The sequence below is a fragment of the Salvelinus alpinus genome, chromosome 36 (genome assembly GCF_045679555.1).
Source record: "Salvelinus alpinus chromosome 36, SLU_Salpinus.1, whole genome shotgun sequence".
Taxonomy (NCBI): Eukaryota; Metazoa; Chordata; class Actinopteri; order Salmoniformes; family Salmonidae; genus Salvelinus; species Salvelinus alpinus.
This window is the reverse complement of record NC_092121.1, coordinates 8,494,560-8,511,773: the sequence shown is the minus strand read 5'-3', so window position 1 is coordinate 8,511,773 and position 17,214 is coordinate 8,494,560. Positions and strand designations below refer to the sequence as shown.

The 17,214-nt window shown below is 46.1% G+C and overlaps 1 protein-coding gene across 2 annotated transcripts in view; it reads left to right on the top strand.

The window, feature by feature from the left end:
- Positions 1–4,522: 4,522 nt before the first annotated feature.
- The window catches only part of LOC139565090 (contactin-associated protein 1-like), a 28,029-nt gene continuing 15,337 nt past the window's right edge, over positions 4,523–17,214 (top strand). The window contains exons 1-9 of one of the 2 annotated variants that reach the window (XM_071385155.1): positions 4,523–5,209; positions 13,213–13,314; positions 13,618–13,811; positions 14,374–14,527; positions 14,832–15,035; positions 15,686–15,870; positions 16,186–16,335; positions 16,495–16,753; positions 16,964–17,113. In XM_071385155.1, coding sequence (XP_071241256.1) covers positions 5,149–5,209; positions 13,213–13,314; positions 13,618–13,811; positions 14,374–14,527; positions 14,832–15,035; positions 15,686–15,870; positions 16,186–16,335; positions 16,495–16,753; positions 16,964–17,113 — 1,459 coding nt within the window. In that variant the 5' untranslated portion in view covers positions 4,523–5,148. Of the gene's footprint in view, positions 5,210–13,212; positions 13,315–13,617; positions 13,812–14,373; positions 14,528–14,831; positions 15,036–15,685; positions 15,871–16,185; positions 16,336–16,491; positions 16,754–16,963; positions 17,114–17,214 lie in introns of both variants that reach the window. The other variant, XM_071385154.1, reaches the window with a different exon arrangement.

Genomic DNA, 17,214 nt, shown 5'->3' with positions numbered 1-17,214 from the left:
TGTGTGTGTGTGTGTGTGTGTGTGTGTGTGTGTGTGTGTGTGTGTGTGTGTGTGTGTGTGTGTGTGTGTGTGTGTGTGAGAGAGAGAGAGAGAGTGATAGAGAGAGAGAATGAGTGAGAAAAGTGCTAAACTATAAAAATTACCATTTAGGAATATGTCATCATTTTGAAGTAGCATATTGACCCAGTAGCTATTTGCACATTATTCATCCAGTGTGTTCAGTTTTCATACATTTCCTAGTGTCAGTAAAAAGGCACATTTTCGAGGGGGAGAATAAAGTCTAGTGATGAATAGACAAGGTGAGATGTGGACAGCAGCAGTCACATTGAGCCTCAGGGGACATCTGGTGGTCAGTTGATGTATAACACAAGAATGCAACGAATCCTAGATAGACATTATTTTCATTAATGCTATACATACAAATGAATACAAATGAATACATTGATCAAGTAAATAGTAGTCAATTTCAGTAGGTAGAATTATTGCCTTCAAAACATATTTTGGAATGTTGATTGTTTCATATGACGTCCTTGGAGCGACATTTAGGTATGATGTCTGTGGGACATTTAGGTATGATGTCTGTGGGACATTTAGGTATGATGTCTGTGGGACATTTAGTTATGATGTCTGTGGGACATTTAGTTATGATGTCTGTGGGACATTTAGGTATGATGACTGTGGGACATTTCGGGTATGATGTCCGGGACATTTCGGTGTGATGAGACTCTATGAAATGGTTTGTTAAGCAGTTGATCCATTACTTTCAATAACTATTAAGGCCTGTCATGTAACATAGACTAGAGTGTAAAGTCCCTATGGTTTAATTAATATCCACTGGGCCAGTCATAGACCAGTATACTACACTGAACAAAAATATAAACGCAACATATAAAGTGTTGGTCCCATGCTTCATGAGCTGCAATAAAAGATACATATGTTCAAAAAGCTTATTTGTCTAAAATTTTGGGCACAAATTTGTTTACATCCCTGTTACAGAGCATTTCTCCTTTGCCAAGATAATCCATCCACCTGACAGGTGTGGCATATCAAGAAGCTGATTAAACAGCATGATCATTGCACAGGTGCACCTTGTGCTGGGGACAATAACATACCACTCTAAAATGTGCAGTTTTATCACACAACACAATGACACAGATGTCTCAAGTTTTGAGGGAGCGTGCAATTGGCATGCTGAATGCAGGAATGTCCACCAGAGCTGTTGACAGAAAATGTAATGTTAATTTCTCTACCATAAGCCGCCACCAACGTCGTTTTAGAGAATTTGGTAGTACGTCCAACCGGCCTCACAACCACAGACAATGTGTATGGCGTCGTTTGGGCGAGCGGTTTGCTGATATCAACGCTGTGAACAGAGTGCCCCATGGTGGCGGTGGGGTTATGGTATGGGCAGGCATACGCTACGGACAACGAACACAATTGCATTTTATCAATTTGAATGCACAGAGATACCGTGACGAGATCCTGAGGCCCACTGTCATACCATTCATCTACCACCATCACCTCATGTTTTAGCATGATAATGCATGGCCCCATGTCGTAAGGATCTGTACACAATTCCAGGAAGCTGAAAATGTCCCAGTTCTTCCATGACCTGCATACTCACCAGACATGTCACCCATTGAGCAAGTTTGGGATGCTCTGGATCGACGTGTATGACAGCGTGTTCCAGTTCCTGCCAATGTCCAGCAACTTCGCACAGCCATTGAAGAGGAGTGGGACAACATTCCACAGGCCACAATCAACAGCCTGATCAACTCTATGTGAAGGAGATGTGTCGCGCTGTATGAGGCAAATGGTGGGCACACCAGATACTGATTGGTTGTCTGATCCACGCTCCTACCTTTTTTTTAAGGGACACTTCATGATCAAAAGTATGTGGACATCTGCATGTTGAACATCTCATTCCAAAATCATGGTCATTAATATGGAGTTGGTCCCCCCTTTGCTGCTATAACAGCCATCTACTCTTTTGGTAAGGCTTTCCACTAGATGCTGGAACATTGCTGCGGGGACTTGCTTCCATTCAGCCACAAGAACATTTGTGAGGTCGGGCACAGATGTTGCGAGATTAGGCCTGGCTCGCAGTTGGCGTTCCAATTCATCCCAAAGGTGTTCGATAGGGTTGAGGTCAGGGCTCTGTGCAGGCCAGTCAAGTTCTTCTACACCGATCTTGACAAACCATTTCTGTATGGACCTCGCATTGTGCACAGGGGCATTGTCATGCTGAAACAGGAAAGAGCCTTTCCCAAACTTTTGCCATAAAGTTGGAAGCACAAAATCATCTAGAATGTCATTGCATGCTGTAGCGTTAAGATTTCCCTTCACTGGAAGTAAGGGGCCTAGCCCGAACCATGAAACACAGCCCCAGAGCATTATTCCTTCTCCACCAAACTTTACAGTTGGCACTATGCATTCGGGCAGGTAACGTTTTCCTGGCATCAGCCAAACCCAGATTAGTCCGTCGACTGCTAGATGGTGAAGGGAACGCATTTCCACAATTGTGGCGAGCTTTACACACCCCAGCCAATGCTTGGCATTGCGCATGGTGATCTTAGGCTTGTATACGGCTGCTCGGCCATGGAAACCCATTTCATGAAGCTCCAGACTATTGTGCTGACGTTTGGAGGACAGACGATTTTTACGCGATACGCGCTTCAGCACTTGGCGGTCCCGTTCTATGAGATTGTGTGGCCTACCACTTTGCGGCTGAGCCATTGTTGCTCCTAGAGGTTTCCAATTCACAATAACAGCACTTACAGTTGACCGGGGCAGCTCTAGCAGGGCAGAAATTTTACGAGCTGACTTGTTGGAAAGGTGGCATCCTATGACGGTGTCACGTTAAAAATCACTGAGCTCTTCAGTAAGGCCATTCTGCTGTCAATGTTTGTCTATGGAGATTGCATGGCTGTGTGCTCGATTTTATACACCTGCAAATTTGAAGGCGTGTCCACATACTTTTGTATATACAGTGTATATTGTGAAAGATGTCTTCAATGATCACAACTTTGATCACACATGGGATAAACATTTTGGAAATTTGATGTTCAGTCACATTTAATGGGTAGTGCAAGTGTATTGCCTAATGTGAAAACAGTGTAATTTTTACATTTTTGCTATTGCTAACGGGTTGTTAAAATAACTAAATTGAGAAGATATCATTATGTTGTGTTTTGGTGATTAAACTAATGTACTCAATATATTTCACAGTAAACTTCTATTTTGGATCAAAGGTTGTGTGGTGAAAGATGTCTCCAAACAAAATTAATGCACAATGAAAGTTTTTGTTAACGTAATACTGGCTCTGTTACAAACGTTAACAGTTTGGAGTTCTGTACTAAGAGTTCACCACAAACTGTAAGAAGAGACAGGTCAAGGTCACCCTGTAAACAGATGGTAATCAAGATAGATGTTGCATTCAGTTTGACCCCTGACCCCAACCTGAATGTATACACATGTGTGTGAATGAGAGAGATGAACACTTTCTAGTGTGTGTGTGTGTGTGTGTGTGTGTGTGTGTGTGTGTGTGTGTGTGTGTGTGTGTGTGTGTGTGTGTGTGTGTGTGTGTGTGTGTGTGTGTGTGTGTGTGTGTGTCTGCTATTTTTTTTATTGATGACTTTTAGGTTTGATCTAATCTGCCTTGGCCGTACAGCCCATAACTCCATTTTTATCACTGCTGTTGACCAACCAGTGTTTTGATGAGAGAAACAATCCAATCAACGTGACATGCATTTTAAAACCAAGATGATTATTCTTTAATACAAGCAATTAGTGGAAAGAAAAACAACTCTAGACTATAACTCCTCCTCCTCTTCCTCATCTTCTTAGAGAGTATATGCTTCATATATTCCATTTCCAAAGGTATATAGTATGTTTTGATATTGCTGGGGGAGGTGGAGGCAGAGAGATTACAAAATGCCAATCTGATTTGATTGAAAATGCAAATCCCACACTGGCCTCGACGTCCAATCTCACCCCATCCCGGCACTGACACTGCCGCTGCCCGCTGTCCCATAAACCCACTTCTTAATCCCAAAGCCTTTTTAGTTCATGGCCAGTGTGCCACCCATGTCATAGATAAATCCCCCAGTCAATCTTACCAACCCGCCCTCACCCTATCCTCTCTGCCTCTGCCTGTCTCAGCATCAGCCACAAACTGGCAGTCACTAACCCGGGTCACACATTATCAGTCTCTTGTAATTTTGTTGGTACCTATTCAGGGCCCTATTGTAGGTCAAGGTCAGTCCTCTACATAACTGGTTGTGGTGTTGCCTACTGTAGGCTACTCTCTCTTGTACAGCACAGTATTATTCTCGACCACATAACTAGGGAGCAACGGCAGACATTATAAACGTCAGAATTGTCGTCAGACTTCTGGTCTCAGGGGAGTAAGAGGCTTTTGACCAAATTGATGATGCTCTCTGATAGGCTCAGTGCGCCTATGACCAGTGCGAGGCCGTGAGAAGTACCGCATGCCAAGCCCACTGATATCATATGGGAGATGCCAAACCAAAGCAGTATACGAGTGTAACGATGCGGGAAAGGAACAACCTTAATTCTACGACGGTAAAACGAATCGCATAAATCCTGGGTTACTAAGCTTCTGACTAGGTGTATTTGCGGAACTATTGACAACAAAGTCAAACGTATAGCGTTAAAAGTATCTACTGGGAAACAGAAGTAGCTTGCTGGACAAAAAAAGTTTTTTTTCTCTCCCACCCTTTCCTTCCTACCTTCCTTCCCCTGGACCAAAAACTACGCGGAATTCTGGAGGATCCACTGAAGTCACAGTGTCAAAGCACGCGTTGCTAGTATTTCACATCCACAAAGCGATCACAATGATCACTTTTAATTGTGTCCCCTATATGTGACCTTTATTAAAAACAATTTACATAAAATATAGCCTAGCAGTGCGCGCTCTCGGTGAAGCGCAGCATCAGCACCAGTAACTGATGCGCGTCCCCGCCCCGGCAGAGGCTACCCGAGATCCCGGGAAGAGGAGTTGGAGCTGCGCGAGTTAAAGTTGGGAAAAGGGGGGTGAAAGGATGCTACCGTGCCCTGTGGATAGGAGAACACAAACGACGATCTAATTAACATAGCATGTGCGGAGACGCGTGTCCTCTGTAAAGGATGTTTTGCAAAATATTGAGCATAAGCCTTTTATTTTGGGGTTTTCAAGAATGCTCATCACGTAAGTCTTGTGAAACAGTAATGGTCATTTCTGTCAGTGTCTTGTCCTTCGTTAGCCTATTGCTTTCAGATGAATTAAATAGCCTAAGCCTGTATATGCAGCATATCGATAACAATATTGACATAAAAAGGGATTCATTGTAAAAAATGTGAATCAAGAAAGAAGTGGCTTAAACCTCTGGGCAATAGGTGCATCTAGTCTTTGAAGGGCAGAACATCTGATTTGAAATGACCAATAATCATCAAAACATTGTATAAGGGTTAACGATGGCTGTTATGTTTTACACAGTTGCATATTCTATATATTTTTGCTTTGAATTCTGAGGAAAGTCAAGTGGCATGTTTCCTGCGGGCTGAGGGCGCGCGGCGGTTACAGTCTCGTACTGGGCTTTCTGCATTGCAGTGCTTTCTCGCGCCAGCGTGCAAGTTTCTGCATCGCATGGTTCATTTCCCGCCCACCTCTCTAGCACTCTGTAACGGTCATGCCAAATTACCACTGTGACATAGAGAATATCCCAAACTGTGTGATAATGATGGCTCTGAAAATGTGGTTTATTATCTGTAAAAGCAAAAGGAATGATTAGAGCCGTGTACTAACCTGCCTGCCGCGTGCGGGACCACCCCACTGCAGTACTTTCGCAGAGTGTGTGCTCATCACCTGTCCGCGAGCAAAACGTCCCCTTCATGTATGAACACGCATGACGCGGCAAAAATTCCTAATAGGAATTCCGTGATCAATGACGTATATCGTTTTTTAATAGTCGCTTTTGACGTGGTTATACAGCAGGGTATAACATGCAAGGTCATAGAGAGATAGATTTGAGATGCATGTGGGGGAAAACTTGGTGGTGTCTTTTTCCATACATCAATGTCGAAACAATTACCTCAGAAGATCTGAACTGCATTGATCATGAATGAATTAAAGGCTGCAGCGTGATTCACCAAGCAGTTAAAAAAAAGAGATGGGGTGGGGTGGAGGGGGAGGGAAAGGGAAAGGGAGAGAGGGGGGATGGTGGGTTAGGACCACCTGACACCATGATATTTGGATGTACCATGTAAAGGTCTAAACTTCTGAAAAACATTGTTACTTCACTTCATATCACTGCATATAGTACAGTAAACAGAGCAGGTCGTTTGTCTTTCTCTCTCTAGGCTATATTAGGGATTACTAGTGAATACTTGCCCCAGTGCCCTCTTGGTGCTGTGGCGGTGTTAGACTACTGTAAGAGGATCACACAGGCAGGCTACCCTGCACTGCTGGACTATCAGATAGAGTGATTAAGGTGGGAATTAAATATCTGGGGCATTTGGGTGTGATATTGTGGTGTGTTGTACTGTATGTCCATGTATGGTACATTTGGTTGTATAAATACGTTGTGAACACTTGTTATGGTCATGTGGTGCGACATGTATTCTTTGTTGTGGTCTCACATGGATTCCATTTTGGGTAACTAGGTGGTGTTATGGAATCCATGTGTGTGTTGGGGTAACCACACAGTTTTTCTAGATGTGTTTACACCAGTAGATTATTTGGCATTTTGTTCTGTGGTCTATTGCGTTTCTACTGTATGCCTTCAGTATTCAGGGAAGTTGGTTGTAAGTACTGGCTATTATGGGTGTAGTATCACACTACAGTGTTTGGAAGCTGACTGGTTTACTGTGATGGTGTTGTGGTGATTTACCCCCTGTAGTTTGGCCTGGCGGCCTGTGTATCTGGGTGCTGGCAGGCATATGAGGCAGTGCCCACGACTTAGGCTGCGAGTCAGGCAGGCAGGCAGGCAGCCAGGCATATACTCTACATCTGCTGTGGATGGGATGTGAGGTACACAGTGGAACTGAGCCAGATTAAAACGGAGACTCCATTCCTGGGACATGGTCATCTGGGGTGGGGCTAACACACAGCATTGCTTTGCAATACCACATGATTTCCATGTGTTTGATTCCATTCCATTTGCTCCGTTCCTGACATTATTATGAGCCGTCCTCCCCTCAGCAGAATCCTGTAGTGTGTGTGCATGTATGTGTTTATTACTGTGAAAATGTGTATGTATCTGTTTGTATGTGTGTGCACTGATGTGTGTTGTTCCGTCTTGGTGTGCTGCCCATGAATCTCCAGTCCTCACAGAGACTAGGTGTGTGTGTGTGTGTGTGTGTGTGTGTGTGTGCGTGCGTGCGTGCGTGCGTGTGTGCGTGCGTGTGGGGAATTGATATGGAGGATAGAGGTGCACCAGTGAGGAAACGTTGTTCGGTTCTATTCTTAGACAGATATACGATGCTGTGGGATGATGATCCTGTATATGAGATGTTTCGGGGCTTTGATGTCTTTCATATTTCGATTTAAAAAAAACTTTTCCTCTTTCCTCCGTGTCGCCAGGCAGACTCTCCCCACTGTGAGGCCTGACTTTGGCTATGAATAATTCAAAATCTGCACTCTAACACGCACCAACCTGCCTTCCACTCTGTGTGCCACACAACCCCATTACAAAAAAAATCTGGCATTTAACATTAGGATTATTGGCTCCTAACCATACATGAAAAAGCAGAGATATTCATCACACTGTACATCATTTATCATGGGCCACTGCATGATGTGTCCGGAGGAGGCTGTTTCAATATGCACAGCAATTGTGATGTGTCAGCCCAGACAGCCCCAGCCCCTTGCAGCCTCTCCATCCCACAGTAACACTAGACTGATGCGTCAGCATCTCTGATATGCCGGCAGCAGCTCTTCACACTTATGGCCAACTGAGAGATGTACAGACTCAGTGAGCATAGCCTTGGTATTGAGAAAGGCCGCTGTAGGCAGACCTGGCTCTCAAGAAAAGACAGGGTGTGCACATTGCCCACAAAATGAAGTGGAAACTGAGATGCACTTCCTATCCTCCTGCCAAATGTATGACCATATTAGTGACACGTACTGAGATTACACAGACCCTCAAAGAATTCGAAAAAACAAACGCAATTTTGATAAACTCCTATATCTATTGGGTGAAATACCACAGTGTGCCATCACAGCAGCAAGATGTGTGACCTGTTGCCACAAGAAAAGGGCAACCAGTGAAGAACAAACACCATTGCTGTCACGCCCTGTCCTTAGAGATCCTTATTTTTCTCTATGTTTGGTTAGGTCAGGGTGTGACTCGGGTGGGAAAGTGTATGTTTTCTATTTCTTTGTTTTTGGCAGCTGTCTATGGTTGTCTCTGATTGGGGATCATATATAAGTTGTCATTTTCCTTTTGGGTTTTGTGGGATCTTGTTTTCGGTTTAGTGTTTCTGCCTGACAGAACTGTGCGCTTTCGTTTTCACGTTTGTTATTTTTTGAAATAAAAGAATCATGAACACTTTCCACGCTGCACCTTGGTCCGGTCATTCTACAAACGAGAGCCGTAACAGAAGATCCCAACAAAAACGGACCACGCTGCGTGGCCAGGATGAGTGGACATGGGAGGAAATCCTGGATGGAGAAGGACCCTGGACGCGGGCTGGGGAGTATCGCCGTCCAAGGGAGCAGATGGAGGCAGCAAGAGAGGAACGGCGACTATACGAAGAGTTAGCTCAACGACGAATGCACGAGAGGCAGCCCCCAATTTATTTTGGGGGGGGCACACGGGGAGATTGTCGGAGTCAGGGTTTAGACCTGAGCCAACTCCCCGTGCTTACCGTGGGGAGCGAGTGACCGGTCAGGCACCGTGTTATGCGGTGATGCGCACTGTGTCTCCAGTGCGCATTCACAGCCCGGTGCGCTCTGTGCAAGCTCCCCGCATTTGCCGTGCTAGAGTGGGCATTCAGCCAGGACAGATTGTGCCGGCTCAGCGCTCCTGGTCTCCGGTGCGTCTCTTCGGCCCAGGATATCCTGCGCCAGCTCTACGCACGGTATCCCCAGTTCGCCAGCACAACCCTGTGCTGCCTGTGCCAGCTCCCCGCACTTGCCGTGCTACAGGGGGTATTCAGCCAGGACACGTTGTGCCAGCTCTACGCTCCAGACCTCCAGTGCGCCTTCACGGCCCAGTGTATCCTGCGCCGGATCTACGCACTATGCCTCCAGTGCGCCTTCTTAGCCCAGTGCGTCCTGTGCCAGCTCTCCACACTCACCGAGCTAAAGTGGGTATCCAGCCAGGACACGTTGTGGCAGCTCCACGTACCAGGCTTCCAGTACTTCTCCTCAGTCCGGTGAGACCTGTTCCGGCTCCATGCACGAGGCCTCCAGTGACGATCCATGGCCCGAAGCCTCCAGGGACGATCCATGGCCCGGAGCCTGCAGCGACGGTCCATGGCACGGAGCCAGGAGCGACGGTCCCCGGTCCGGAGCCTGCAGCCACGGTCCCCGGTCCGGAGCCTGCAGCCACGGTCCCCGGTCCGGAGCCTGCAGCGACGGTCCCCGGTCCGGAGCCTGCAGCGACGGTCCCCGGTCCGGAGCCTGCAGCGACGGTCCCCGGTCCGGAGCCTCCAGCGACGGTCTCCGGTCCGGAGCCTGCAGCGACGGTTCCCAGTCCAGAGCCTCCAGCGAGGGTCTGCAGTCCGGAGCTTACAGGGGGGGTTCCTAGCCTGGAGTCCCCGACGACGATCTACGGTCCAGAGGTCCCGGCGACGATCTCTGCACCAGAGGCGCCACCGAAGTGGGGGGAGCCTCAAGCGGAGCGGGGTCTGCGTCCCGCTCCGGGGCCTCCACCGAGAGTAGATGCCCACCCGGACACTCCCCTATAGGTTCAGGTTTGCGGCCGGAGTCCGCACCTTTGGGGGGGTTACTGTCACGCCCTGACCTTAGAGATCCTTATTTTTCTCTATGTTTGGTTAGGTCAGGGTGTGACTCGGGTGGGAAAGTCTATGTTTTCTATTTCTTTGTTTTTGGTCGAGTGTGGTTCCCAATCAGAGGCAGCTGTCTATCGTTGTCTCTGATTGGGGATCACATATAAGTTGTCATTTTCCTTTTGGGTTTTGTGGGATCTTGTTTTCTGTTTAGTGTTTCTGCCTGACAGAACTGTGCGCTTTCGTTTTCACGTTTGTTATTTTGTTTGAGTGTTTTTTGAAATAAAATAATCATGAACACTTTCCATGCTGCACCTTGGTCCGGTCATTCTACAAACGAGAGCCGTAACAATTGTAAATACAACCCATTTTTAAGTTGATTTATTTTCCCTTTTGTACTTGAACTATTTGCACATATTATGACATTTGAAATGTCTTTATTCTTTTGGAACTTCTGTGAGTGTAATGTTTACTGTTAATTTGTATGGTTTATTTCACTTTTGTTATTATCTACTTCACTTGCTTTGTCAATTTTAACATATGTTTCCCATGCCAATAAAGCCCTTAAATAGAATTTATGAGAGCGATAGAGGGAGGAGAGAAAGAGAGAGAGAGGGAGAGAGAGGTTGAGAGAAGTAGCATGATTGAGAGAGGGGGTGAGAGAGAAAGAGATGGAGAGAGAGAGAAAAAAGTGAGAGGGAGAGAGAAGAAAAGGAAGAGAGAGCGGAGGGTGGAATGTTCTGGATAAGCTCTGGGTACATCTTTTAGTAACTGCGACACAGCGACACCCACTCGAGAGGTATTTGAGATAAGAGATCAAATGAGAGGAAGAGAGAGAGAAGGTGTTAGGTAAGGCGCTCCCTCATGATTTTGGCTCAGGAGAGAGAGAGAGAGAGAGAGAGAGAGAGAGGCGTGCTGAGTGAGATGTAGGGATAGGTGATGTGAGGAGAGAGAAGAGGGTGGAGGGAAGTTTGGAGTCGGATGGAGGGGGTAGAGGAAGAGAGAAGAGCATCCTTTCAGTAGGGGGTGGGCGTTGAGTGGCAAGGCCTGGGTTAACCTCCAGCAGTCCTATTGGCTCTCTGCTTTCTCTATGCCTTTAATACCTGTAGTTCTTCTCCACCCATTACAACCCTCTACACTGCTCACCACGGAAATTAACACAAATCTATGTTCCTTAAACTGGAAGTAAACTTTAACTTCTATGAGTGTAGGGTTAGTTATAGGCTTTGTTGTTGGAGTTAGCTGAAGAATCATTGACTTGACTAACAAACTATAGGCAGCAATTGTACTTCATTAACAGTGAGTTCTCATTCTGTAATGTCTGCAGGAGAGGATCAGGGGACATGGCCAGAAAGGTCACCCAGTCCAGACTCAGATACCCAGACAGAGACAGTATACTATAACACTCAAGGTCAAAGGCAGCACATGTCTCTGGCTCAGCTGATTTATAACCACCTGAATGGACTTGTCGTTGGATGACAGCGTTCACGGTCCCGTGACAGATTGAGCTGTTTTGACGGTGGGGAATGAAATGGAAGGTGTTTAGGCTCAGAGTGAGTGGCATAGTGTACTACTGACTGTTGTGACATGGACCTCTCTGCCTGACCAGTTCAATCATACTGTGGGGTAGTATGGAGGGTCCAGAGATAAGGTTTAATTCTTCAGCTGAGGTTATCCCCTGATAGTTGTTCCTGTTTGAGCTCTTCCGCTCCGACGCTCCTGTCTCCATTTATTTTCTCCCTCTTCAAGAGGTGTTCTAAAGATGAGTCTACACCCTCCCTCCCTCCCTCCCTCCCTCCCTCCCTCTGCAGCCTGAATACTAATTCTGCGAACGTCTCCCTTTTTTTCGACCTCTCTTTGTCGCTCCCTGTCTCCCTCCCTCATCGGTTTGACCTCAGAGAAGGCTGTATTAATAGAAGCTACAATGGTGAAACTAGTTTTAAACAACAACCGTGTCACAGAGAGGATTACTCCCAAGACATACGGGTGGGGGGCATTGTTTTAGCCTCCCCAGGTTTTATACTGTGAGATTTGGGGCTCTCTTTCTTTCCCCCCTTGTCTTTTTCTCTCTCTCCATCTTCTCAGCCTGTTTGTCCATCTATCCCTCTATCTATTCCTTTTCTACCTATCGACATGACTCTGAGCTGGGCGGAGGAGTAACAGACATGTTATGACATTGCAGAAAATATGGCAGTATTTTCTAGTGACCGTGGCGAGGACATAGTGGGTTTATCTGTGCCAATGACAAGATTAGGCAGAATTATAGTGATTCCTAATTGCTGAGGGTATTTATCGAGTAGGGGGGACGGCGGATGAGACATACGGTTGATGAGACGATGAGGGAACGCCTCTGATTTATTTTGCTGCTATCTGTCCACTAGGCACCCATAGAATAACACCAGCTATCTCCCTGAGAGACAGTCAGTATCATTAACTGCATACTATTTCATGCAAAACAGATCACACACACACACACACACACACACACACACACACACACACACACACACACACACACACACACACACACACACACACACACACACACACACACACTCACTCACAAACAGACACACACACTCGCACCGTTCATTTCCAAATGTGTTTGCAAAGCTGAAAGCCCTCTGCATATTCCATTTATTTCTTTAGCTCAATAAAAAGGGGACGGGTGGAGGTTCTCTTCTTGATAACGATCATTCATCTCACAGGCACAGTGGAAAAATACTTACTGGCTTCTGGTTTCATGCCTGACTCAATCCACCATCCATTACTGCTGAAATAAAGACATTAGTTAGGTCTCTGCATCTTTATCTGGGAGGATGGATGGTTAGATTCATCAGTACAGCTCCACCTGTTCTTAAGGAGCCATTTTATACTGTAGCATTACAGATGACTGCACCATGCACTGTGCAGATGGGAGGTCATATTGGGGAAGGGTTATTACCGCACACCACAGAGAGGCCAAATTAGTCTGTGCTTTTATTTTCCTGCCACTGAATGTAAATCAGACTTTTTGAATGTCCATAGCTTGTGCCCAGCTACAGGACAGATTATGCAATGCCTAATTAGTTGCAATCCAACGTCTGTCCATTATCTGTGTGAGGAGAGGCACCACTAGACGTGTTGGGTTCTGTTCAGCTGAAATCCCTGATGTTATCATGTGATTTGAACGGTTTTGGAGAATGATGTATTGTGTAGTTTGAGTATTACTGTAATCTCTGTGTTTAACCACCTCTTCTCGCTCATCTTTTGTCCTAGATGAATGTGTTGATCCCCTGGTATCTTCGCTCTATGCCAACTCCTTCTTGGCCTCTTCCAGATATAACTTTTTGTACTCGGCCAACTTTGCCAAATTGTATGGTTAGTTTTCTACTTCATTGATTCATTTGTTGTTTTATGTCTCTATGTAGACTAGTTGGTGTTGTGTATGTGATTGGATGATTTATGTTGTGTATATTGCCTATTATCTACAGTATGTGTGTGTGTGTGTGTGTGTGTGTGTGTGTGTGTGTGTGTGTGTGTGTGTGTGTGTGTGTGTGTGTGTGTGTGTGTGTGTGTGTGTGTGTGTGTGTGAATATTTCCTATATCTATATGTGTGTTTTGTGTGTAATGAAGTCAGAGTGTGAGTTCTGGTTGATGACGTGCGTTGCGTTCCTCCTCCAGGAAGCAGTGGCTGGTCCCCGTCCCCCCGGGACAGACAGCCCTGGCTGCAGATTGATCTGAAGAGGAAGTACCGCATCCAGGCCATCGCCACCCAGGGCACCTTCAATTCCTATGACTGGGTCACCAAGTACACCCTTCTCTATGGTGACCGCCCCGACTCCTGGACGCCTTACGTTATGAAAGGAGGGAACTCGGTAGGGAGGGGAGAGGGGGAGGGGGGGTTTAAAGGGATAATTTACTCAAATGATTTATTATTTGCTCTCAGCTTGAAAGTTGTCTACAGGCTAGGAGTGACTGGTAGGAAGATGATTAAATGATGACATTTGAGTGAACTATCCATTTAGGTTGGGGTTCGTCAGGTCAAAAAAAACAGTCATTCAAATGTAATCCTTGGCAGTCTGTTCACACTAGGCACAGACTTCAAATCAATGTCTATTCCACGTTGTTTCAACGTAATGTCATTGAAATTCATTGAAATAACGTGGAAACAACGTTGATTCAACGAGTGTGTTCCCGGTGGGTTGATTTCATGTTCATTTTAGAAATGTTCACCACAGAGTAACAGTTAGAGACAACATTACCACATTATCCCTCAGTGAGAGAGTCTGACAACACTAATCTGTTTTCATCTGTTTATTAGTGAATGAATAACTCTTCTTCTCTCTCTCTCTATTTCTCTCTCTCTCTATATATATATTCCTCTCTCTCTCTCTCTCTCTCTCTCCCTCTCTCTCTCTCTCCCTCTGCTGTGCACAGACGATGCCTGGGAACTGGAACTACCACCAGGTGAAGAGGAATGTGTTCCACTATGCCTTCACCGCCAAACACATCCGCCTCCTGCCCCTGGGGTGGAACACAGAGAATGGAGGCAAGATTGGCGTCAGGCTGGAGGTGTTTGGCTGTGCTTACGGTGAGGACATCTTTCAGAATCAGTGTAACTATCATTTGCTGTCGGAGTCTTCTTCGAAATCTCAAGATAGCACACTCAACAGTCGTGCAACTAACACAGTTGACAGTCAGTAACAAACCTCAACAGTCAATTGAGTCAACCCTCACAACTCAATGACACCAACGTCAAACAGTATCTATCAAACATCTATCTACACCATATCACAGGAACACTTTTGAGCCTCTCAACCATTCGAATCTTCATAGGATCACACGTGCCATTCAACCTCTAACATCTAACCACTTTCCCCTTCTCTCTCGGCCAGACTCCTACGTGATGCAGATGAACGGGGACGACTCGGTGGCCTATATGTTCCCAGGGAAGAGGTTCCGGACCCTGCAGGACCATTTTGCCGTGAACTTTAAGACCCTGGAGCAGGACGGGCTGCTGCTACACAGTGAGGGAGTCCAGGGAGACATCTTGACCCTGGAGCTGAGGAAAGGACGCCTCGTCCTCACCATCGGCCTAGGTAGGATCAGCTGGAATGCGTGGGGGACGGCTGGGCAGAGACTCTAAACTGGTCAGAGTGCTGTATGCCATGGATGGAGGACAGATAAGAAGCACTCTGACCAGTTGGTCTGTGAAGGATCAAATCGAATAAATGGAAGTCAAAGGAAATGTAATCTGTTTATTGCCATAAACACAAGATACAGGATACAATGAAATGGTTAATGGAACATAAATATTAGTGTTGTGGGGTGATTATACAATCTGATAGGCTGGGATATGGCTTAGGGGTTCAGTTTCCTAGATGAGATTTAATTCTCTGTACTGGATGAAAAACAGGTTGTGAATATCGCTGTCAATCCTCCATTACTGCTGAAGCAGACATTAGGCTTCTGTATCTGTGAGCAGAACAGGTTGGTATACCCATTACTTCAGCTCCACCTTCTCTAAAGGAAACATTTATAGAAAAATGTATACACACGTAACTGTAAGGCGCTTTGGATGAAAGCATCTGGTAAACGGCATACAGTATAGCTATAGCTTGAAATATAGCGAACTGTAGCGAACTGTAGCGAACTATAGCGAACTAGATTATTGAGTGAGTTTTACCCAGGAGTACTCCCATCATCCTATCAAATTCTTACGTCATTCATTTCCGTTCTCCTATCAAAGGAAGCAGTATGGTCAACCAGGTGGACGGTCGGACCACAATGACCGTTGGCAACATACTAGATGACCAGCACTGGCATTACGTCACCATCAAGCGCTACGGTCGACAGGTCAACTTCACAGTGGACGCCCACACTGAGACGGCCATTAGCAAAGGAGATTTCACCTATATAGACCTGGACACTCAGGTTGGTCGTAGAACTAGACATGTTTGGACATGTTTTTTGTTGCTGAACATTAGAAGGTAGTGGGCCTGGAGAGTTTGGAGTCAGGCTTGTGACAGTGGTCCATAAGGACAGGAATGAAGCGGTCATTGAAGGGGTCAATGGTCGTAGACAGGGATCAGCCTACTATTTACCTGGCGCCTGCTAGTCATTCAGGGTGTACTTTGTTGATATACACATGATCTAAACCTACAAATAAATGTGTGCCTTTGAGTATAATATTCCATTGATCATAAGGGTACATGTATCTAAGTCATTCCTCTGCTGGTACTCTCCTAGATGTTTGTGGGTGGAGTGATTGAGCCCAATGTGCCCCACCTCCCAGAGGTTCCTAACTTCCGTGGCTGCCTGGAGAACGTCTTCATCAACGGGATCAACGTCATCAACATGGCCCAGGACCAGGAGCCTGAGATACGCATCCCTCGGCAGGTGTAGCTTCTCATCAGACTTCACCTCTGCATCACGTACTCGTTTACCTACACACACGATTTACCTGTGACCTACAGTGATGTTGCTAATCTTTCTTCCGTAGTTAGTTGTAAATGCAATTATTCCTTCCTCGTACCTCGTGTTCTTTTCTCTCAGAAGAAGATGCACTACGCGTGCCGTGACATCCTGTGGAAACCCGTGACCTTCGCCGGGCCCAACAACTACCTGCAGGTGCCTGGGTTCTTCAGGAAGCCTCGGATGTTTGTCAAGTTTAAGTTCCGTTCCTGGGACTACACAGGCCTGCTGATGTTTACACGCTTCGCTGACGACCTGGGAGCCTTGGAGCTGGGCCTAAGTGAAGGACAGGTCAATGTCACACTCTTTCAGCCAGGCAAGAAGAAACTACAGTTCGCAGCAGGTGAGCCAAAATGTGGAACTGAACTCACCCTGCCTCGTTAATAAATTCTTACCCTTCTACAAATTATAAGTAATGTGCAGAACATTTGTTGAGAGGGTAGAAGAGGCAGCTTTGACAAATGAATACTGTATTATGTTGCATTCATACCGATTGCTCATTCATTACATCTAAAGATGTTCTAATATTGTTTCCGTTTGTTCTCCTCTTCAGGTTACCGTTTGAATGATGGTTTCTGGCACACGGTAGACGTAGCAGCCAGGGACAACCTACTGTCCATCACCATAGATGAGGAGGAGGGCTCTCCGCTGAAAATCACCAACCCCTTCACTGTCCGCACAGGGGACCGCTACTTCTTTGGAGGTGAGCTGTTCACCACACCTGTTCTGGCTCTTCACTTTACTGTTCCCAACATCAACATACATTACCATAGCAACCACTGGAAGTGAGCTGTTGACCACACC